The sequence below is a fragment of the Neopelma chrysocephalum genome, unplaced genomic scaffold, assembly GCF_003984885.1.
Source record: "Neopelma chrysocephalum unplaced genomic scaffold, ASM398488v2 Primary Assembly neopelma1_166, whole genome shotgun sequence".
NCBI classification, from domain to species: domain Eukaryota; kingdom Metazoa; phylum Chordata; class Aves; order Passeriformes; family Pipridae; genus Neopelma; species Neopelma chrysocephalum.
Window position 1 is genome coordinate 612,553 of NW_020897828.1, and position 24,463 is coordinate 637,015.

The 24,463-nt window shown below is 42.7% G+C and overlaps 1 protein-coding gene across 7 annotated transcripts in view; it reads left to right on the forward strand.

Moving 5' to 3' along the window:
* ERG (ETS transcription factor ERG) overlaps window positions 1–22,728 on the forward strand; it is a 106,877-nt gene extending 84,149 nt beyond the window's left edge. For 5 of the 7 annotated variants that reach the window (XM_027701805.1, XM_027701812.1, XM_027701806.1 and 2 more), the window contains exons 3-10: window positions 3,696–3,847; window positions 6,781–6,984; window positions 7,938–8,018; window positions 9,959–10,030; window positions 15,389–15,457; window positions 15,804–15,860; window positions 17,705–17,752; window positions 20,672–22,728. In XM_027701805.1, coding sequence (XP_027557606.1) covers window positions 3,696–3,847; window positions 6,781–6,984; window positions 7,938–8,018; window positions 9,959–10,030; window positions 15,389–15,457; window positions 15,804–15,860; window positions 17,705–17,752; window positions 20,672–21,192 — 1,204 coding nt within the window. In that variant the 3' untranslated portion in view covers window positions 21,193–22,728. The remainder of the gene's footprint in view (window positions 1–3,695; window positions 3,848–6,780; window positions 6,985–7,937; window positions 8,019–9,958; window positions 10,031–15,388; window positions 15,458–15,803; window positions 15,861–17,704; window positions 17,753–20,671) is intronic. The other 2 variants (XM_027701807.1, XM_027701808.1) reach the window with 1 other exon arrangement.
* The last annotated feature ends 1,735 nt before the right edge of the window (window positions 22,729–24,463 follow it).

Here is a 24,463-nt window from a genome sequence, read left to right on the forward strand (position 1 = left end):
TGAAGAGGAAAAAATGTGTTTCATACACTTATTTATGAACTTACATCTGCTTTCATCAGAGTCAGTGGCTGGCAAAACTCCAATAAGCTTCAGTAGGAGTGGGTGATAAATTTAACCATCAAATCAGCTCAATTTTAAGTAACCCTGCGTAAAGGTGAGGCTTCCAGGTCCAAGGCCCTGTGGGGAAATACTTTCTCAACAGGCATTTATCAGCAATCAGAGCTGAATCAGCTCAGGCCTGGACTGTCCTTGGGTACCATGATTGTCTGAAGTCTTCCCTCTTTTTTGGTTTTTAAATGTTTTTTGTGTGAACTCCAGGTGTAACACAGTATATTTACAAAGGGTAAGAATAACATGCAGCTGCAAAGAAAAACATCTTGTGCTTCGTTTCAGACCTGGAGCTGAGGATGAATCACTGCAAAGCTGCACCTTTTACAGCGGGCACGCTTTCCAAAAGCTGCTTTTCCACCCTGGTGGCTCAGAAATAAAGCAGACTCACAGAAAGTCCTAAAAAAAACCCAACCCCTTTGTAGACAATCACTCTCTTGTTGTTCTGGGCACTAGAAATACCATTTTCTAGTGTCTGTTTGCCTTTTTAGTTTTGCTTTCTGTACTGTGGAAGTCCGTTCCAGGCAGTTGAACTAAGCCCTGGCTCAGTGGTTTTGAGCCCACACTCAATTTGAAGTATCTGAGTAGTCCTGTTAGTCCCATGGAGCTGCTTAAGTGCTCAAAGTTAAGCTTGGTCTTGGGAGATTTGATGAATGGGAGATTTGCTTGTCCACCCAGTGAGCTCTTGACCATCTGCTTCTGGATCCTGATGAAAAGTTATGACTTATTTATGATCTTCTCCCCCACCCCTGTGTGTTTATATTCAGATCAGAAAACCATCTCAGAAGCCCTGTCAGGTTGCCAGAAGTTGTGTGCTACTGGATCTTTCACATCATTTGCTGTTCAGTGTTTACAAGAGTGTTTTTCATGCACAATTGCCCCTAGAAATGGTGTGGGCCGTGCTGATGGGATATTTCACATATCCCATGTGGGGATATAAGACTTTGGGGTCCCTGTATCCCAAGTTACTGTTCCCAGAAAGAAAAAAAAACAATAAAAAAACAACTGTGCCAGTTAGATTAAAGGGTGCTCGTGGCTCTCCATTTCTCCAGAACATCCCTGAAAAGTCAGTGAATGGGCCAAATAGTTCTTTGTACCATAATTGCTTTTGGAAGTCATGGTGCACATCTGCACAGGTCTAAGGGCAGGAGGAGGAGGATGTTTCCTAATACACATGATTTAGTGTGCAGACTCACTTATGCATACGTGCCATTTCTGTTTATTAAAGTGAATAGAAAAATCCAACATTTTGGTCCCAAGGAACCGTCACAAAAGCTCTTTTTCAACATTTATGACCAAAAGAGAACGTTGCTTTGTTTTGCTCAGCTCTGCTTAGACAGAAATAGCTGCAGCCCAGGATTAGAATTAGTGGTGTGTAGTAGGAGAGCAAAATTAAACCTGGGAGAGTAGTGCCCAAGTGCTCTGGTTGTGAATTCCCCACCTCTCAAGGACAGGTGCTGACTGTATCTTCCTTGTGGTTGTTATTCAGCCCTGTGGCTGACAGAGCAGTTCCAGGGCCTTTACACAAGGCACATTTCATATGGAATCTGAATATATTTTATTTTTAAACTGAAAGCCATCAGCATTTAAATTTTCTTTGACATATACATTAAGGGGGTAAAATTAGTAGAAACACTGCATAGAAAAAACCTGATATATATATATATAAAACATAATTTTAGTATCTAAGATTTTCAGAACGTCTTGTCACCTTTCCAAGTGCTGGTTACGTTTTTTAAAGCACGTGTGTGAGAATTATAATTGCATTACTTCCCGAGCCATGGTAGGGCTGAGCAGTCAACTGAGTCACTTGGGAATTGGATAAAATATCTGCCACATCCTTTTGTTGTATGTTGGGCAGACATTGGTCCAAACTATACATTATTTTCCCTCTTTTGCCCTCAAACAATAGCAAAACCCTTCTGGGAAGACACGTGTGTTCTGACCACTGGTGGGCTCACAGTGATGTTGCTGCCCAACACTTGCAAGGATTTCCAGTGGAATTTCCAAGCTGGGGAAAGCAAGAGGATCTGGGTTAAACACATTTTGAGGGGCAGATCCTGAAAAGCACTTTCAGCAGTCTGGGTCTTGGAGGGTCTCTTGGTTCTCTAGACTGAAAATTAATTGGAAGCAAATGAAGCATCAGAAGCTGATTTAGAATGCAGAGGAGGCCACTAAATTAATCCCAGGGCTGGAGCACCTCTGCTGTGGAGACAGGGCAAGAGATTTGGGATTATTCAATCTGGAGAAGGCTCCAAGGAGACCTTGGAGCACCTTCCAGTGCCTAAAGGAGCTACAAGAAAGTTGAAAAGGGACTTTCCTATAGGGCCTGGAGTGACAGGACAGGGGGGAATGGCCTTGAGCTGAAGGAGAGCAGGGTTAGATTAGATATTAGGAAGAAATACTTGGCTATGAGGATGGTGAGGCCCTGGCACGGGTTGCCCAGAGAAGCTGTGGCTGCCCCTGGATCCCTGGAAGTGTCCAAGGCCAGATTGGATGGGGCTTGGAGCAACCTGGTCTAGTGGAAGGTGTCCCTGCCCCTGGCAGGGGGTTGGAACAAGATGATCTTCAAGGTCCCTTCTAACCCAAACCATTCCATGGTTCTAGGATTCTGTGATTCTGTGACTTTCTGCTTCTTTAGTAAGCCCATAGTACAGTTTCAGGAGTTAAATGGTAGGACTAAAAGAAAGCTTGTTAGTAATGAAGTATCACTAAAAAAACCCCAAACCCAGCTAACACCCTCCTTCCCTTGCCAAGCAGCCCCTTTACATTTCCAGGTATTCCCCATGGCTGTGTTCTTTGTTTTGATTTTCGTAACAATTTTTCTCTCTCTGATGAAACACGTTGTAGACATTAAATTAAGGGACAAATATGTCTTGTGTCTGCCAGAAGGAAAACTGTGATGCAATTAAAATGCCATTAGGGAACCCCCCGTGGGATGTTAAACCTAAAGGCTCTATTCAGAAGGCAGAGCCAAAATTAAAGAGGTGTCTGGTTGCAGATCCTCTGCAGGTTTCCATTCCTTGACTACAGTGCCATGGAGACTGGGCTGGTTGGGAGCTGAAAGGTTTTTCCAGTCGTGCGTGTGGTATTTGGGATCGTGGCTTTGGCAAATGTTCCTTTTCTGGGAGCCACACGTGGAAAAGTGTGACATTGCATGGCATAAAGCGATGGCAGAGGAGATGGGAAGCTGTCCAAGCCTTGGACTGCTTGGACAACGGCAGCTAATAATAGTTTTCCCTCAGAAAATTCACGTTAGGTGCAGCTCTGTGTTTGCTGAGTCGCCTGTGAGGTGTTTGGAGGGAGAAATGCAGCCGCCAGGCCAAGCAAGCTCGTGGACAAGCCTCAATTCCGTGTTGGTCTCTGGGAGTAAATCATTAGTGTTTGTGGTTTTGGAGACATAAATTTGTGGTCCATTGAATGAAGGAATCAGCAGAGTCACTGGGTGGCAGATACTGAGTTTTCCAGGGACAGCCCAACCCCGGCGCTCAAGTCCTGTTTTTCCGTTTCATTCAGGTTGATTCTTTGCTAACAGCATTAGTAGGGATTGAAATAATAATAAAAGCACACCTTTCTTCTCTGTCTAGGAATTCTCCTGATGACTGCAGCGTGGCAAAAGGAGGGAAGATGGTCAGCGGCTCAGACAGCGTTGGGATGAACTATGGAAACTACATGGAAGAGAAGCACGTGCCACCCCCAAACATGACCACCAACGAACGAAGAGTCATCGTGCCAGCAGGTTAGACCCTCTGCTTGGAAATTTCAAGCTGAAAAAAATTGCATTTCCCTCAAATTTACTAAGATTATTTAAGGAGAGTTGGACAAAAGTGACAATCAGGAAGAAAAGAGCAGTAATTTCCCAGGGTTATTGAGAGAACGAGATGAGAAATATCTCAGCAAAGCCACCTCCTCAACCTGTTCTTCTCATTTCAGCAGCAGGACTGGCTTATGACAGGCACTCAGATCTTATCTGACTTCTCCAACTCCTTTTGGAGGATTTCACCCTAAAGTGGGCAAAAGAGCCACTTGCATTTCCTGGAACATGGACTAGCTGGGTGCAGAGTGTGTGGGAGAAAGGATCACTGTAGCACAGGAAATCCAAATACCAAACCACCCTCAGTACATGAAAAGCACAATCCATCAGGGATCCAAAGCCTTTACCTGGGTTGTCCCCTGAGTTTGGGCAGTGTAAAACATTTTAATAAGCAAACTGACAACTCCACTGCAATGTAAGAGCCCAGTTGAGAAATTCCTGGTGAGCCTTGGCAGGCTTGGCTGTGGGATCCAGCAGTTAATGGGCCAAGAGGGCACATTCACTTCTTGCCCTCCAAACAAACATCTGCTGGAAGACTGGTTTGCAAAATAATTAGCAGACCCATTTCCAAAATCAGAGGCATACGTGGGTGTTGATAAACCACTGGATGCACACTGGATAGACACAACACCTGCAAGCAGGAGGGAATGTTTTGCTGCTGGTTCCTCCCCAGCAGAGATGTGCCTGTCTGAAATATTGCTGCCTCTGCTCTGTTGCTTAACGTTCTTACAGTTTTTCAGTTGCTAAGACATGCAAGAGTACTGACTGTGGCCAATTTTGCAAGCTGTGATTATTTCAGTTATTTGTCAAGATAGGTGTGGACAAATCTGCTGCAGTGTCCTCTGCAATGGTATTGTCAATTCTGTCCTGAAGGCAGAAGAGTGATGCACTGAATAATGGGTGTCCTGCCAACTGGAAGGAGACCACACTGAAATACATGACATTTAAATGTTCTAAAATATTTGTCTTCCTGGTGTTTGGCACTTTTTAGTCTTTTAGTAACCCTTAGCTCAGCAAGGTATTTTTTTCTTAGTGTGTTCCTGGAGGTGTGTTTCGAGGTGGATTTGAGTGACATTCAAGGAATGTCACAGTCACTATTTTGAGGTCACTGGAAGAAATTAATGGGTAAAAATCAGCAGGTTTTGATTACTGCATAGGCAGTGTGCAGTTCACGTGGCAACATTCATAAATGAAAAAGAAAAAGTCATATTTCAGCTGTGCTAACTTTCTTATTCTAATTATCATAAATAAGAAGAATTAAAAATTATGGGCATCGTCAAAATGTTTTGATAAACCTCCTGGTGTTTGGCTGCTTACTTCAAACCAAACTGAAGTAGTTGTCAGAGTTCTTTGCTGTAGGTGTGGCCAATCCCATCCACACCCCAGATTTACCACCAGACTTGCATCCCTCTAGTTTGCTATGTATTTCATACCAGATGGAGGCATTCTTTTAAGTGTTTTTTGCTGAAATTCAGAGAACAGAGAAGCCCAAGGCTTAAAATGCTGAGAGAAGCATTAGAAAAAGGGAGGCACTAAGGGATGAAGGATTAGGAGTGAGCAACAGCATGAGAGTCTCTCAGTATTCCCTATGGAAAGAGGTCTCCACCTCTTTCAGACCAACCTGAACAGTCAGAAGAGAGGGAATGGCACTGAAGTTAAGCCACAGAAAAGCTATTTAAGTCATCATCCAAGTCCCAGCCCTTCTGCAGACTTCCATGTCATGGACAGCAGCCAGTTGACCTCCATGTGCTCCATTCTCAGTCTTCAGGATGTCACAGAATCACTGAGTCTTTTAGGTGGGAAGGCAGAAACTCTTGAAGAATTTGTTTCCCCTTGGCTTTAATACTTCTCTCTGAAAAAAGTATATATTGTTCATGGTAGGAGCTGTCTCCTGTTGTGGGGAGGTTCACTAAAGGTCCTGAGGGATCTTCATGATGTTTAATCCTTACTCAAGAAGATCGAAAAGTAAAATGGAAGAGAAATGGAAAAGGAGGAGTTTAGAGAGGGAAAAAAAGTTAAAATTAAGGATTCATTAAAAAAACATTTTGCTGCAAATCTGGACTGGTTCTTGTTTGGTTTGTTTTTTTTTTCCCCAGATGGTTTTGCCAGTACTACAGGTATTAAGTAAAAACCCAGGCAGGTGTAACAATGTACTCCAGTACAACACAGCATCCAGGAAAGACAATGTGGAATGTTTTAATATTACCCACTCTAGTTTATGAAATAACTGGTCAAATCTGTGAGTGCTTACTTAGCCTACACCCAAGAAAGTGTAGATCTGACATGAGTGGAAATTTCACTTGAATAAAGACACAGATTCAACGGGGAGCTTTGAAAATTGTTCAGCTACGAGTTGCAGAGCTGTTGGTGAGTCAGAAACCTCTGTTAGTCTGTGGGTAAAACCTATGAGACAGAAGAACTAAATGAGAGAAGGAGCTCATTCAGCAGGAGAGGTTTTGTTAACAGCTCTTCCCTATCAGTTTTCCACAGACAGTTATTCTCCCTTGAGACTGAAATGGGCAGAGGAGTTACGACCTTCCAGGTGTGGACATCTTGTTCCAGAATAATCTGTTCATCAGTGGATAAAACTAATGGCACAGAAGAAATAAATGAGAGAATGAGCTCAGGGATTGTTGTTAACACTCAGAGCTCACAGCTCTTCCCTAACAGTTTTCCACAGGCAGTTATTCACTCTTGCACTCAACACGGCAAATTAATTCCTCGTGCACTTCCAGCAGTCAATAAACAGGGGGTTAAGGTGTCTCCAGGTTGTCTGTGCCTACATTTATTTTGCACTGGTCCAGTGCATCAACACTCACCCTTCTCTCCCTGATTTTTATGGTTTGTGCCACCCCCAGATCCCACGTTATGGAGCACAGACCACGTGCGCCAGTGGCTGGAGTGGGCGGTGAAGGAATATGGGCTGCCGGACGTGGACATCTTGTTGTTCCAGAACATCGATGGGAAGGAGCTCTGCAAAATGACCAAAGATGACTTCCAGAGGCTCACCCCAAGCTACAATGCAGACATCCTCCTGTCACACCTACACTACCTCAGAGAGAGTAAGCCAGTTCTCCATCACTGTGGTAGAGCCTGCGGTCGGTCTGTGGCCGATGCCAGTCTTAGATTTCGTGGTGTGGATAACTTTGTGGATGACTTAACTGGGTTTGCAGATGTTGCTGTTCCTAAGAATACAGTAGGGAACATGATCCAAGGCCTTTTGAGTTTGATGGAAAGATTCCCATTAATTCCAGTTGGCTGTCGCTCATGTCCCTCTAAGGAAAGAGTCAGGGAATCTTTCTGCGTATCCATCTCAGAGGAAAATCAAGCTGAAATTCAGCATATTCATCAGCATCGTGTAGGAAGAAAATCATATGGGATTCAGTGCTAATGTTTTTTCTGGTCACATACTCATTTCTTTCCATTTTAATGATGAGGATGCTAAACAAGAGCGCAAACATTGATTCATAAAGCGAATTCCAGGCATGATTCGAAGGACTGGCAGCAGTTTGCTGCGCTCTGAATAGGATCAGGGAGATTTAACTGAATTGAATTAAAATTCTGTAAATTCATGGGAAAAAAAAGGAACAGTCTCTGGAGTCCAAATGCAAATTGATTGTGGTGCTTGGTTAGCATTTCAAAGGGAAAGAAGGGATGAGGGTTTTCACCTAAGCTTGAGGAAAATTTTAAGAAGTTAAAATGAAGATGGTTTTTAGAATGAAAAACAACAACCAGCATTGCAACACCAGTGCGGTGCAGTCTCCTCCACACGCACACTGTCAGGAAACCAGTTCAGAAATATTGTGCATTCATAATGTGGAATAAATTGAATAAATGAATGCCCTGGTTTAAGCTGTAGCAAACACGCCTCCCTCCAAAGCGCAGGTTGGAACTCTGGACAGACTCGCATTCAGACAATCCTGTCAGGGGAAAAAAAAATATGGTTTAAAAAAAAAAGATAATTCACAGATTTTTTTTTTTACGTTTTGGTGTTGCTTTTTGTTTTGTTTTGTAGCTCCTCTTCCACATTTGACTTCAGATGATGTTGATAAGGCCTTACAAAACTCTCCACGGTTAATGCATGCTAGAAACACAGGTAATGCTGGCACTGCTCCCATTGCTATAGGGCATCTTGGAAAAAGCACAGGATTCCTCTTTATGGGTTGCTTGCTAAAAAAATGGAAGTGGTAAATCCAGGAGGGAGACAAGTGGATCCTCTCCTTGCTGTGTGTGTGAGTTTTATGCACAGACACACGGAGAACTGGTGGGATCACGCAGGGCCAGATGGCACAAAAATGGTCTTGCTGGTCATTTCTTGTGTCCTGCAAGAGAAGGGGGTCCCTCACTCATGATAAACTGCAGGTTTGGGGCCTTTTATCCTTTTATCTGAGGACTTTTTTTCTCATTCTGTCTCATTGTACTGTCAGATCTACTCCACAGATCCCTAGAAACCTGTTGGAGCTCAAAAGTGCTTCGGCACTTGCCTGAGTGCTTTGGGCTCTGGTGAATGGGGATGTCTCCTCCCATGCAGCAAATATTGTATAAATCAATACAGTTGCTATTCAGGCAGTTAGCTTATCTAATTTTCTAGCTATATGAGCTGGAAATTCCACTAAGTTTGGTGTTGTAATCTCCACTAAGTATGATCTGGATGTAAAATGATTTTTGTTGATATTCTGTTGATTTGGCCCAGAAAACTGTTGAGTGTAGGTAGGAGAATGACACGTGCCTCAAAAGCATCTGTCTTTCAGGATGTGGCTTAAAATACTTATTTGAGGATAATTCAGAATACATTTTATCTTTATCTCTAACAGTTGTGCAACAGAGGATGGCATGGAATTGTACATACAGTATGTTATACATGCTGACTAAAGATGTTTGGAATATTGCATGATCATGCCTGAGGGTATTAGTTACCTACAGTGACCAGAAATAACAATCCTTTATGAGAAATGAAAAAGATAATACAAAGGATAATGCAAAAGAAAAAGAAAACAAGACTTGGATTGCAATGCTTTATTTAGTTTTTCACTTTGAGTGAGTTTTCCAGCAAAATTCACCGGATTAAAGATCTCTCCCTGAGAATAGAGTTTTGCCACCAGCCAAAGTGGCTAACACAAAGTCCTATTGTGGGTTGTAGTCCTGCTGCAAACCCCACCAAAGGCAACAAAAAAGCAAATTCCATTTATTTTGATGTGGTTTGGAATAAGCCTGAAGTCCTTTTTAAAAATAGATGGACTTTTCCATCTCTGGCTTTTGAGATTCTGATTTGCCAAGCAGCTTCCATATATAGAGATATCCAAGTGTTGTTCAGCAGTTCTGTGTGTTATCTTTTTCTATGTATGTGCACTGACAATGATAGTTGGACATTCATTTCACCAAAATAAGATTGTCTGCATCTCTGTCATTGGGAGTGGGAATAACACCATGATGATCTTCAGCACAGGGAAATTAGTTGATCAATTTTCAGTGAATAAAAAAAAGCTAGAAAGAAATGATTCTTCAAGTCAACAGTAATTGCACAAATCCTTATGACCCTTTTCAGGTTCCTGGAGAGGGTCATGAGGAGCCCATTGGGGTAGTTGGAGCAATTTCAGTGCCTGAGATATGTGAGGGACTGTTTTCTACAAAAAGTTCAACATTTTTAATTTTTCCACTCCGTGAAGATAATGAAATTTCTGGGGGCCTGGCCCAAAAAGTCCCTGTTTGAAAATATGAACCTGTTTGGGGAATGGCAAAGAAGTTTTATTTCAGAACATAACAAAGCCCAGGTGGAGGTGGTTGTGGTGAAGGGAGGAGGGATTTCCTGAACTTCACTGTCCTTCCTTAAAACAGATTTTTGCAGAGTTTTATCCAGTTATTTGAATGGATTTATACAGGTGTAAAGACTTTCAGAATGAACTTTTATGTATAACAGTCCTAAGAGAGAAATTAGTTATTCGTAGTCTTTATTCAGCCACAGGAGGGAAAATATCAGTGGGTTTAGGGGCTGTGGAAATGAATCTTTAGGTGTTATTTCATCTTCTTTCTCTTTAGGAGGTGCCACTTTTATTTTTCCAAATACATCAGTTTATCCAGAAGCAACACAGAGAATTACAACCAGGCCAGGTATGAACAATGACCACCTTTTGTATGCTGTGATGTTACTCTTTTCATCTCTTGAAGTATCTCATTCTTTTTCTCCTTTAACTCTCTTTTTTTTATAAATATTGGGCTGTATTTTGAATACACACACATATATTATATACCTGTATTATATATGTGTGTTTATATAATTGTGTAGAGTGAGTTGATTAAATAGAGCAGTTTAATAAGTCCATTTCTTCCACGTATCTCTGCTTTTAAACAACTTTATTTACTGTCTAAAGCACCAGAGAATAAGAAGAACTGAGCTCTGTTCAATTTTTCTGCTGCATTGTCCCAGCACAATCACTTTTCACTGTGCTTAAGTTCTGTGTTTGTAAAATGAGACAAAATTTCCCTCTTCTATAGTCCTATTTGAAGTATATTGGGTAAAAACACTCTAAAACTGCAGGATACGTGTTTCTCCTGCTACCTGCTTTTTATTTATGTTTGAGGCAGGCAAACCCCACAACATCTGATTGGGAGTTTAAGAGACTTAAATAAGAAAAATCGAAACATAAGAAAGCACTTCTTGCTCAAATGTTTAAAGCCCATGAGAGTTTATTGTGGATGTGCTGGTTTGTGAAAAGCTAAAGGGAATAATTAAAGAACGTGAGGACGTGGCTAGGAAGCTCAAATTTTTCTTTATATTGCCAATTCACCACGAGAAATTCTGGAAAAATGCCTAATCTGGGCATTTGCTTTACTAATAATGAGTGCAAAGTACTATGAGACATCAAGAGGAGTTGCAGCAAAATATTGAATTTAAAGGAAATCCATTACTAAGCCAGAGACATAAACCCAAGTGTTCTGAAGGGACACACATTGAATTGGCTAAGTTCTTGTGAAAAGATACATTTTTGCCTTAAAGCCAGAGGGATTTGGATAGCAAATATTTTATCTACGCTCCAGGGTATAATCAGGATGATACATACAAGAAACTATTTTATATACACTTGTATACTTGTATATATGCATGTCTGTAGATTTGTTAATTGATAATTAAAAAAAGATAAAGATAAGATAAAGAAACCACTGCCAGGCCATTATGGGTTCAAATCCACCCTGCTCAGGTTGTTGGAGAACAAGCTCTTCTGCTGCATTTATTTGTCTACAGTAGAGAATAAAAAGGCTTTGGGTTGACTTAATTGTGGCCTTCCAGTGCCTGAAGGGAGCCTGCAAGGAAGATGGAGAGAGAGGTTTCCAAGGAGTGACAGGACAAGGGGGGATGGCTTCAAACTGACAGAGAGTAGGGTTAGATGGGATATTGGGAAGAAATTCTTGGCTGTGAGGGTGGGGAGGCCCTGGCACGGGTTGACCAGAGAAGCTGTGGCTGCCCCTGGATCCCTGGAAGTGTCCAAGGCCAGGTTGGACGGGGCTTGGAGCAACCTGGGCTGGTGGAAGGTGTCCCTGCCCATGGCAGGGGTGGGAACTGGATGATTTTTAAGGTCGCTTCCAACCCAATATTTCTATAATTCTATAATTTTGTCATTACCTAAAAACAGAGATTCCTCTACAGGATCCCTGTGCAGGCACCCAGGAAGCTCATTAGAGAGAAATGGCCATATGTAAACAGCTGAAAATACAAGTTGATAAATAAACACACAAGTTATTTGCATATCTTACTGACTTCAAATTAGCCCTCTTCACTCATGAAAGAACAACTCAACGTAGTCATCTCTGTTTCTGGCACAGTGACAGCCACTGCTCTAGTGAAAAAAAAGTGAACAAATGAAGAAACACGGTGGAGGATCATGTGGGAAATCTGACTGTGCCATAAAATAAACCAGCAGCGTGGCCTTGCATGGAAAGCTGGTGAATCATCCCTTATCAAAAAGGCTGTTTGTAGAATTAGAAAGGGAAAGCCATGGGAACGTGGAAAAACTTCCGAGCACGTTGAGAGACAGAAATGTTTGAAATCGTTCAAATCGAGGTCTGGGGCTGAGGGAACACGATATAATTATCTAAATAAGGAGTGTCTCAGGGTACCTGCTTAGGCTCAGTGTTAGAAGAAAGAATATTCAAAAAAAAAAATCAGATATTTTCATGAAATGTTAAACCAATAACACAGGGTATAGGAGCACTCAGGAGCTTTGAGTGGCACGGGGGAATGTTGACACGATTATGATTAAGAAGACAAAATATAGTTATAGAAACAATTACCAACTATGAGGTGTAAATCCTGATGCCCAAAACTCTCAGGAGTTCCCAAGGGACATGAACATGTAACATAAGACCAGAGGGACCTGGGTGTCCTGCAGGAAATAGGCTGGAATAAGTCTATTTTATGGTATTTTCCTCCGGACTTGAACGAAAACTGGACTTTTTATCCCACGAGAAGTTCTATGATTTCAATATTTGTTTCATTCTGGCGTTTATGGAAAAATACAATACTATTTTGTTATGAAGGAAAAGGTTGTAAACCACATATCAGACATGGTGAACTCCTTAATTTCAGCTTTTTTATCTGACCCGTGTTTAAAATGACACATAAAACAAAAAGCTTTACTCCAGCATTTTTCTGTTTTTACACAATTACTTGGGGGAATTGCAGTTTGGATACATGGTGTCTCTGTTCTTCTGTGCAGAGCAGTGTATCCTAACTGAACGTTTTCTACAAAAAAACTATCCTGTGATCTTGGAAGCATTATTTTATTTTATCTTTTCCAATTGAGAGCAGGCAGACATCCTCAAAGTCAGAATTTTTTGCGCAGAAGGAAAAAAAGCTTTTTGCAGAAATTCAGTTTTCTTTCAAGAAACTGTTTTGTTGGCTTATCCTGTGGCTTTCCTTTTAGTTAAATGTCACATTTCGACCAGACTGCAAAGAAGCTTTTCCATAACAAAGCACTGTTCGTGTGAGAGCAACAGCAGGCCCTGGGGACAATCACTTGATGACATGAAAAAGGTCAAAAATGAGGAGGGGGGAATAAATAATGCCCAGTGGGAGTTAGCCAGATTCTAGGCTGCAATTCTGGAGAAAGCAATTAAGCATTGTCATTGTTAAGGCACCACAATAGAAAATGGGAAATGAGCAGGGCTTGCCATGAGCTGCAGTCAAAAAAAAAGGAGAATTTCTTCAGTCACCTTTACAACAGAACATGAAGTTTCAGAAAATAATTAATACCAGGAGGCCTGTTGGGAGTTCAGTGAGACCTGGTGTGGGTTTGTCTGCATGTCTCACCGAACAGGAGCATTCCCAGAAAAGATCTTTCCAAGATAAGCACACGTTGTACTAATATCTCATGGACAAGAACAGATCTTCTTATCTAGAGCAGCAACGTGTTTATCAAGGCATGGCACTGAACTAAGGGTGAAGTTGGAATTTTGCACTATTTCAAGAAGGGCTGATAACTGGATTCTTCTTCCCATGGGGAGGGCGTAGTAAAAAAAAAAAAAATCATCTTATGGTGCTTTGAGTTAAAAGGCAAAACATTTTTCTCACGGTACTTAATTTGTACCAAATATATTTTGAGGCTGCAAGTGGCACCAGGTACAGGCACGTGGCATCACAGAGTCCCCTCAGGGCACAGGGTCTAAGAATTTGGAGACCCAAGAATAAGATAAAGAGAAGAGAAAGAGGGGAAAGGAGAGGAGAAAGAGGGGAAAAGAGAGGAGAAAAAGGGAAAAGGAGAGAAGAAAGAGGGAAGGGAAGGGAAGGGAAGGGAAGGGAAGGGAAGGGAAGGGAAGGGAAGGGAAGGGAAGGGAAGGGAAGGGAAGGGAAGGGAAGGGAAGGGAAGGGGAAAGGGGAAAGGGGAAAGGGGAAAGGGGAAAGGGGAAAGGGGAAAGAGGAAAGAGGAAAGAGGGAAAAGGGAAGGCTAAAGGGAAGGGAAAAAGGGAAGGGGGAAGGGAAGGGAAAAAGGGAAGGGAGGGGGGAATGGGGAAGGGGAAGGGAAGGGGAAGGGGAAAGGGAGGGGGAAGGGGAAAGGGAAGGGGAAGGGAAGGGGAAAGGGAAAGGGAGGGGAAAGGGAAGGGAAAGAGGAAAGGGAAGGAGAGGAGTTGCACAGTGTCTTTCTGGGATGGGAATGGAAGAGCTGGAGGAAAAAAATATGAGATGTCTTTGATTAAAATGTTAATAGCAGTGGTGATCTCAACCTGGTCAGGACATCTGCACTGTACAATGATTCACCTGCACACCAGTACTGTGCACTTGTACAGTTTATGTTATTTCTGAAAGACAAGGCTGTGGAATAGTTCTCAAGAAATCAGGGATACAAGATCACTGGTTTTGAAAATGCAATACAAAGGTGAATTGCATATCTCAGCAAAAGCAAAGGTTTTGAAGTGTGAGATTCTGGGAGGTGACAGTGCTGGGAGTGCCAGTCTGCACCCTTTAGCCAAAAAGATTAATAAATTGAAGGTGTTTTGCTTGGGAATTTCACATTGCACTTTATTTCCATTCAGTATTTCTGCTCGTACTGCCTGGAAATGGGCAGCTACATCTGCCTTGCACAGACCTAGTCTGTGACTGTTTCTTTGCTTCCCAACTGGTTTCATTTCCAAACATGAATTCCAAAATAAAGCAGTGATAAGAACCAAGACATCCACACCAACTTAGTTTCACCGGGTGGGCACTGCTGCCTTCCTGAGGTCCTGGGCGGGCTGCTTAAGTCTCAGATTTTGGCAGCAATTTTAACTGATGTCTTAAAGTCAGCCATGGAAAAGCACAGGAAACTGCAAAGATTTCAAAGGGTAAAGCAAACATTTTAATTTACTACATTTGCTTTATGAAGAAAGCTTTTGTGGTTTAGTTTCCTCATTTTTTTTAATATTCCAAAGCATTTAAATAAAATAGAAATAATGAGCAACTGAAAGAAGGGCAAATTAAATTAAGTTAAGGAGCTTGTCCCAAGAAGCAGAAAGGAATAAATCAACTAAAGCCCATCTTCTTAAAAGGAAATAGTTAGATGCTGAAATTGGGAGGGAATTTTATGCACAAAATCAGCTCTGACTTCTTGGGGGACTTTTCCTGCAAGACTCTAACACAGATTATTCATTATGTCAGTGTTTGTCGTTCCTTGGTGTCCTGGGCTGAGGAAGAGGACTGAAGGGAGTACTCTGAGCCTTTGGAAGTGATGAACTCTGTGTATCCTCTAAATATTATTTGTAGCAGCTATTTCAGTGCAGTTTGGACTTCTAAGAAGAACAGGCACCTCTAAAGAGCAACGCAGAGGGCAATGTGGTGCTGTTATTTTTAGAGACAATAAAGATGATAAAGGTTTAAACAAGGAATATCCTTCCTGGTTCAGTGATTTTTCAAATCCAGAGCCCCCTAGAAACGTGCCCTTTATGGACATAAGCACTTTGTGCCATATCTACATGAATAAGTGTCTTTCTCCTCCACAGATTTGCCTTATGAGCAAGCCAGGAGATCAGCATGGACGAGTCACACCCACCCCAGTCCTCAGTCAAAAGGTAAAAGCATCTGCACATGTGGGGCAACCCGGATTAGACTCCAAAATGAACTGGCGGGAGCTCAGCACTCAGCTCTGGAGGGTTTTTACCTGTGCATTGGCTGGAAATCCTGTTAGCAGTGTATGGGCAGTACTGGGTGGTGTCACTGGGCAGCCACAGCCTTCCCTAAACTCCTGAAGTCCACAGAGTCCATGAAGTCCATCACCATTTAGTCTTGTAAAGCTTAAATCCTCTTGTGTCCATCATGGAGTGGTGAGCAGCAGGAGCTCCCGGCCTGTGGTCTCTCGTAGGTTTGGTGACCGACTTCCTAAAAAATAACTACACGGGGTTTCTTTTCCATTTTCAGCTACTCAGCCATCATCCTCAACAGTTCCCAAAACAGAAGACCAGCGTCCTCAGTTAGGTGGGTGTCATTTTGTTTGAATTGTGCCTGGGTGTGATGGGTTTGTTGAACTTGATGAGAAGGAAAGCTCTCACCTGCATCATCTGGTTCAGACCACTAAAGAGATCATCAGATGGTGCCACTAAAACCCCAGATGTGTATGAGTTGGTTCTACAGCTGGATGTGAGATGAAGGTTCCCTTGGCCCCCTAAAAGTTGCTTTTAGTGATGCTTAAAGGCAGTGACAACCTCGCAGGGTGAAAATGCTGCTAAAAAAAGTCCCCGTGCACAGTTTAGCCACAAAGGTGGAAGGTGAGGATGTCAAAAGACCCCAGTAGTTGAAATGCCAGCAGCTGGAAAATGTGCACGAGCAAAGGAATGAAAATAGCTTACAGCAAACAGAAACTTATTTGAATTTGGCTCCTGGAATACAACAGGAATATCAGAGGGATTCTCAATCTATTGGAAAACTGAGGAGAAAGTAGAAGTTTATGAGTTTGTAGACTGGTGGTTTGAAAAATGGTTGCCTTTTGTGTTTTCAAAGCAGCAAATCCATGGAGTAGGACCAAATCCCTTAGTATGTTTTGCACAGGTAGCTGGAAAGCACTACAGAGATTTTGAGTCTGTTATGGCTTTTGTTAAAAGTAAAAGGTTAGGAGGAGGAAATAAAAGAGATTTAGAGGATATTCTTAGCTCAGAAGACTCTGAGCCAGTTTTTATCACATGGATTTCAAATCATTATTCTGGTTTTTGTTATAGCTAAATAAGACTGTGCACATGACTACATCTCATTAGCTCGTACACACACTGCCTGGGAAGGATTACACTGATTTTTTGCCTGAACATTGTTTTATCGAACCTGGCCTTCCGACCACGAGAGTCATTCTAGAAATGTGCTGATGATTTATGTGAGTCCTTAGGACCATTTAATGACTGTGTGTGAGCTGCACAGGTTATTTAAATGTATAAGGAATGTAACCTGATTGTCTTCCTGGCTGTAAAACTGGTGGCTGTTTGAGAGCAGCCGCCCAGAGCCGAGGCAGCCCCAGGGACAGGGATGGCAGTGAGGGGCTCCAGGCTTTTGTGCTGCTGTCACAGCTTTCCCTTTTTCCTGTCCTACTTCAGGACAAACTAAGTTTTCATTCCCAGAGGGAATTCCTTGAGGTGTTATGGGCATTGTGTGGCCTTCACGGGCTCTTCAGGAAACCCTGGTTGGGTTCCCCTACGTGGGATCCCTCACTGGACTCCAATGACAAAGAAGAATCATGGAATCGTTTAGATTGGAAAAGATCTCCAGGGCCATTGAATCCAGTCTGTGCCCCATCCCCACCTTGTCCCCCAGCCCAGAGCACTGAGTGCCACGTCCAGTCCTTCCTTGGACACCTCCAGGGATGGGGACTCCACCACCTCCCTGGGCAACCTCTGCCAAGGCCTGACCACACTTTCCATGAAGAAATTACTCCTGCTGACCCAGCCACATTCCCAGGGTCCACCCATACACTCTCAGGCCTCTCTTGGAACCTCTTTTGACACAGAAAGAGCAGCCCACAAATGTGGCCTCACAAGAAAAGAGGCCACTGTCCTATTTGGAGGTGGCTCTCGCCCCATTGCCCTCTGTGCCTGTGGGCCCTGGCATCCTGAATATAGACTCATGCACACTAATACACTCCAAAAGACAAATGTATGTCCTTGCATGCTGGGTTTGAACAGAACACATGCAAATATTGTGATGCAGAGAGAGGAACTGCTTAGGTGTTGGACCTGCTGTCCCATCAGGCAGCACACGCTGTCCCACGCAAGGTTCAAAAATGAACTATTTGACATAAATGTTACATGACTGTAAATCTTTCTTTCACAATTTTGTAGATCCTTATCAGATACTTGGACCGACCAGCAGCCGACTTGCAAATCCAGGTGAGAAGGGGTTTTACTGATTAAGAAAGAATTCTCTTCATTCTTAGTGTCCCCATTTGAGCTTTCAGACCACACCTGGGAGGTGATGTGGTTGATTTTACCACTCCTCAGTGTGACTCAGTGGGAGCTGATGTTACCCAGTGGGTTGCAGAAATTAAGTTTCTAAGTTACACAAGGGTGGGACTGAGGTCACAGATTGAAACTAATGTACCTTAATTTAGGTGTCTGGGTATCAGCTGGGTGTCTGATTTCCCATGATATTCATTGGAGCTCTCTGTATAGCTCTCTGTAGAGAGCTGTTCAAATCATCCTGGAGTAGATGGTTACACTTGATCAGCTGAGTACCTCATTAGAGGTATTTGAACTCCTCATATCAACAGGAATCATGGAATCATTAAGGTTGGAAAAGACCTCCAAGACCATCGAGTCCAGCCTTTGAAGCTGGAGTTCACTTCAGTTGCCTAAACATCAGGATTTTATTAAGATACCCCATCTGGCCTCCAGTTACCCCTCCAGAAGGGAATGAGTCTCTTACCAGTCTGCATCATATGTGTCCCAGATCCTGTTAACCCACAGCACAGTCCCATACTGGCCTTGACAAATACAGAATTTTGGGATGAGTAACCCAAACCATCAGAAATATATAGGAAAAAAAAACAACAGAAAAGCATAATCTGTTTGCAAAGAATAGCTGGGTTAAACACTTCCAAAATGTTCCCCCACTTGAAGAAGGCAATGAGGTGAATCATGGACAGGGACTTGTACCATAGAACGGAGTCAAAGAATCATTTAGGTTGGAAAAGACCTCTAAGATCATCCAACCTTTTACCATAATGTTTTCACTAAAGACAAGGGACTTTCTGGGTACATTATTAGCTCTGGTTGGGAATTGTGTTGGGATTTCACTGGAGCTGCCCCGAGTCTGCAGGACACTCTGTGGCTGTACTGCACCATAATCAGCATCATAATCTGCCACAAAGGATTGACACCGTGTGTTCCACTTCCTATTTCCCTTCTTGAACAGTCACAAGGGCACAGAATTTCTCATTCCACATTCTCCTCAACCCCTAGTGACAGTGTTTCTTTTTACAACAATCGTACGGCTTTTCAAGGCCTCAAATTGCCAAAATACTGATCCCTTTCCTTTCACTTTATCCCAAGTGACATCAAGCCCAGTTCTAGATTAGCTGACTTTCTAAACAGCTTTGTGTGGCAGAGGAAAGTAATTAAGTAAGTGTTAAGAACAGGATTTTCCAAATGGCCTGGGGCAGTAGGTTTCCAGATAACACTGGTCTTAACTGGAAATGGGGGCCTACATCCCTTTAATTTGTCCATAAATCATGGCTTTTTAAACTTTATCGAGTGTCCATTTGGTAGGCTTCATTACTGTGGATGACACTCACACGATCTGGATTGGGATGCTTTTTTAACATTTGGATATGGAATTCCTACACGCCATCGTTCCCGTGCTTTACCATGTTTTGTGTGTTTATAAACGGGTGGAATTACTCTCTCATTAAAAGGAAATTGACAGCAACCATTTATTTTCATAGGACTTATATATTACATTTGGAAGGCAAGTGTTTATGTTAGAACATGTGTTGGATTGCTTATTCAAAAAATTTGTGTTTTGTCCGGTGCTGAACTGTTTATTGATTTTCAAAGGCTAATCCCCCTGTTATGTTTCGTGCATTAAATCTTGCATGCCTCGCTCATACCACGGATTCTTCTGTTTGTTTGTTTATCTAACGCATGTTAATGGAACAGAAGAAATTCATTAAGGACAGTTTGGATAAATATAATTGAAACAAAGATGGGTTTCAGTTGCACTGAAGTATAAACTGCCAATGGATTTCAGATGCTACTCTAGCTTGATATTGTAATGGCTACTATGAGGTCTCTAAAGAAAAGTTTGTTTATTGTACCAATAAAGCTGGTTTGGGGATAACAAAAAAAGAAACCAAACCGATTCCTAGTCAGGGATGTACTTAGAATTAGCACATCCAAGCTGGTTGGCAAATTCTGCTGACACTGTGCTTGTGAAACAGATTGCCCTGCAAGCTGCTTCGGCTCGATTTTGCATCATTTCAGTGCTGCTTTATTAAGAAACGCTAAGCTTTTAACAGTATCAGTGGCAAGGCCCTTTGAAACCTACCTTCAGTTGTCTAAAACGGTCAAATTTTGTCGCTCTGACTCGATTTTGCGAAGTTTACAGCAACTGATTATTTTGATTTTGAGATTAAATTGGCAGAGAGCGAGAAAAAAGCGATGGCAACATTTCGAGTCTTAACCTAAAATTTAACTTAAACTCATTTAACGAAGCAGAATGACGACAAGGATGTATTTTATGGACCTTTTCACTGTTCTTGCAAGTGTTTTGCCCTATGGTTGTGTGCAGTGCAACAGCAAGCTAATAAGTTTCCGTTCTGCATTTCCCCAAACGCTGCAAATGGGTGATATGGTTTGGCACCAGCCCAGCTGTCACTAAACTTCTCCATTTTGTGGAGGCTCATTCCATAGCAGGGAACACAGCAGTTGCAACATAATGCTGTGAGAACAAGCGAAAACGTTACGCAAGTGAAAGCTGTTTGTCCTGAACTTTAGAGATTAGTTTCCTAAATGAGCGCTGGATTATTTCCCCATCAATTGTCTGCGCTGAGTGACATTAGGTAACAATTAAACCTCCATGTAATGGCATTCTGCCACTCACACGAGGGAAAACATAACACATAACAATTATCCCTGCTCTTTAGGATTTCGTGAGGCAGTCCTGGGAGAAGGGGGGAATGGTTAAGGGTAAGAATTAGGAACCGGCGTTGCAACATTTCCTAATGGGGTCCTCTGTGAGAGACAGAAGAATTGATGTCTTGCCGTTGTTCGTCGCCAGCCCTGACATTTCTGCTTTGTTTCCCGGCGCAGGGAGCGGGCAGATCCAGCTATGGCAGTTCCTGCTGGAGCTCCTCTCGGACAGCTCCAACTCCAACTGCATCACCTGGGAGGGCACCAACGGGGAGTTCAAGATGACGGACCCCGACGAGGTCGCCCGGCGCTGGGGCGAGCGGAAGAGCAAACCCAACATGAACTATGACAAACTCAGCCGCGCCCTCCGCTACTACTACGACAAAAACATCATGACCAAGGTCCACGGCAAGCGCTACGCCTACAAATTCGACTTCCACGGCATCGCCCAGGCCCTCCAGCCTCACCCCCCGGAGTCCTCCATGTACAAATACCCGTCAGACCTCCCCTACATGAGCTCCTACCACGCGCACCCTCAGAAGATGAACTTTGTAGCTCCCCACCCCCCTGCTTTGCCCGTGACATCGTCGAGCTTTTTCGCCGCCCCGACTCCCTACTGGAATTCGCCAACTGGAGGGATCTACCCCAACACCAGGCTGCCAGCTGCTCATATGCCTTCTCATCTTGGCACCTACTACTAAGCGTGGGGTGGTGGGGTGGGGAAAAGAAACGCCAGAAAAAGCAAAGACACTTCTCGCTGGGATGAAGGAATCGCAGCGAACTCTGTGGGAGTACACGAATTCAAAGTGCCTAAAGAGACAAGGGAAGGTTTGGCTGGGAAAAAAACATGTTAAAAAATAGATGTCAAAAAAGACTCTTTGTAGTAGGGATTTAAAGGAAATATCCAAGAAGTATTAAGATACTAAAATGTAATGTATATGGGCATCGACTCTGTGGACCAAACAACAATAGACTATTGTAGGTGAAAGCATGAAATGATAAGGAAAACCTACGGAAGCTGGTGGTCTTAAAAAGTTGATAAGCTTATGTGTAAAGTTTGATACCTTGCTAGTGCAAAACTGGGACTATACTACAGCAATATAAGGATAAGTCTATAGTGACCTAACATACAATATATGGATCATTAAAAAAGAGGAGGGAAAAGGGAAAAAAAATAAAGGAAAAAACCACACCTGTCTGTATTTAAAAAATAGAAACATATCAACAGAAGAGACTGGTTAGTGTGGAAGCTGATTTGGAAAATAGCAGCATTGTTTTACTTAAAAGCAAATGAGTTCCATTCATTGGAGGGAATCAGCTACTCAAACTGTGAAGACAACCCAAACTTTCAGATTCCTTGACAGTATTGCAGGAACCCTGAGCCAAACATTGGAAATGAGAATGTGCTGAAGGGCGAGTGTATGATTGTAGATCAGAGGCCTGTACCTGACAGAGGAAGCAGGAAGGAGAAGGAGAGGGATGAAGGTGGTAAGAATGGGAGAAAAGAAACTTCTTCACCAGCAGAGACTGAAAAGACTGAAAACTCAGTAGCGTTGGGGACTGTGAAGAAACACTTGTTTGGACTTGTGAAAAGTATTGCTCAGTATTATACCATTCCCAGTATTTCAGGTGGGACAGACTTGATTTCCTAGTAACACAAAAAAAAAGAGCAGGAAAAGGGAAAAGCAGAAGAATTCAGAAATCAGAACACGCATCTCTCTCTCTCTCTTTTTTTTTTTTTTTGGTAAAAAAAAAAAAGAAGCAAAACTGGAATTGTGTCTGATATTTAAAAGTTACCGGTTAGAACCTCATCACTGCTAAGGGAGTTTTGTTTTCTAGTGGTTAAAGCAAGAGACAACCAAGATCAGAAATCATCTAAGTATTTTTGTGAGGCGGGCGCCAGTTTTTCTTATCGAGTCGCGAACGCTGTGCGTTTGTCAGAGTGAAGTATACAAGTCAATGTTATTTTTTTTTTCCTTTTTATATAATTATTATATAACTTATGCATTTATACACTACGAGTTGATCTCGGCCAACCAAAGACACACACACACACACACACACAAACACACACACAAAAAAACAAAAAAAGGGACAATCGAATAAAAACCAAACTATCGTGGCCTTGAATTTTAACTCTGTATGCTTTAATGTTTACATTATGAACATTATTAGTACTTAGAATGCAGAATGTATGTAATAAAATAAGCTTGGCCTAGCATGGCAATTCAGATTGACACTGTGGTTTGCATTTGTATTTGCATTTTTAGTGCCTGGCGCCCTCGTCAGATCTGCTACTGGGAAATCTGGCAGTCTTGGAAATGTAGGGCCAAACAGCCAAAGTTCAAAGTGGGCACGTGCTTTTCTTCTTTTCCAGAAAGTTCTGCTGAAACACTCGCAACCCTTCTTTAACAGTGCCTTGCCATTCCTGTCCTGAGCTTCTTTTGCCCAGGGATTGCAAACACGCCCAATTCTCTGACAGCTCCATGGCCAAGATGGAAAGTGAAGTCTAAAGGAGGCCTCTAAGGAAGGATATTGATACTGAGAAATTTTCTTTTGTTGCCATCAAATTATGCTGCAAAATCTCAACCTGAGATGTATCTTCTTACTGAATATGCTGAATTACCAGACCCCCTTGCTCTTAACACAGACTGTATCATCATTAGTAAATAAAGTGAATAACGAATAATTTCCATTATTCCTCACTTTAGAATGGAGTGTATGGTAATTTGTCATTGCAGTGCATCCTGGCTTTTTACAAAGGGCAGGATTTTTTTTTTTTTTTTACTCTTCCAGCTTTATAAGCTTCCCACACTGTGCCCTGGGCCCCAAAAAACTCCATCTGGTGCCTCGTGGGATGGCTCCATTTTTTTTGCAACACCATCTGAAGGACCAGTTTGTAAAATCAGCACTGACATTTATGAGTGTTTGCTGCAGAGACCTCAGACAGCTCAGACCTCTGGGTCCCTCCTTTTTGCTGCTCTTTTCTCTCTTTTTTTTTTTTTCCCTGAAAAAATGGGCATGGTTTCAGGTTTTACAGCAAACATTCTGCATATCCATTTTGGGGGAGCACTGTGCAATGGGAGCCAACTTGCCAGGCTCTCATGTCATGGGGTGTCTTGGTGGCACTTTATAAGCACAGGATTGTGTTACTGATGTGTGAGACCTTGTGATCATCTGGGAAGTAAGCACTGTAAGTCTATATCTCTTAAAAATAATAGAAAAAAACCCCGAAGTCTTGGAAAAGGTTAGTCACTCACTATTTTAGAAAGTTGTGGCAGGCACACCTACCTGTGACAATGAGGACAAATGATTTGCCTTTCAGGGGAAATACATCTACAGATGCCTCACTGTCTGCTTCATGTGTGCTTCCAACCCAAAACTCAAAATGATAAGTGTATTTTTGAACCAGCTCTTAATTAAACTCCTAAAAATTTAGATAAAACAACCATCTTTGTTTGGATTGGCAAGGACGTGCCCGGAGGCCTCCGAGGCATCGCCACTGCTCACAGAGCTGCCTGCAGGATTTCCAGCCTGTGTTGCCTGGCAATGGGAACAGCATCCTGACATTGGAAGGAAGGATCCAAACCCTGGGACAGGTATGGAGTCCCAGCAGGTGGCCTGATGGAGTCCCCTCATGATGAAGAACAAAATCCTACAGCAGGACAGGGGAAGCTCACCAGTGAATTAGAGCTACACCTTTCACCAGGACCAGCTCACAGCTTTCCAGGAGCCTTGGAAAACCTGGATGTTGCAACTCTGAGGATGAAGAGAGCGAAGGACGGAAAGACCCTTCTGCTGCTGCATCAGGACTACTTTTAGGGTCTCCCTGTCCCAGGGAGCAGCCACCCCATGGTCTCTTCCCTTGGGATGTCAAGGACCAGCCTGGTGCCTCAGGGCACTGACAGAGCCAACACAGATCCATGGCAGTCTCTGCTGTCACTGCCCAGTCTGGTCCTTTTACTGGGAGCC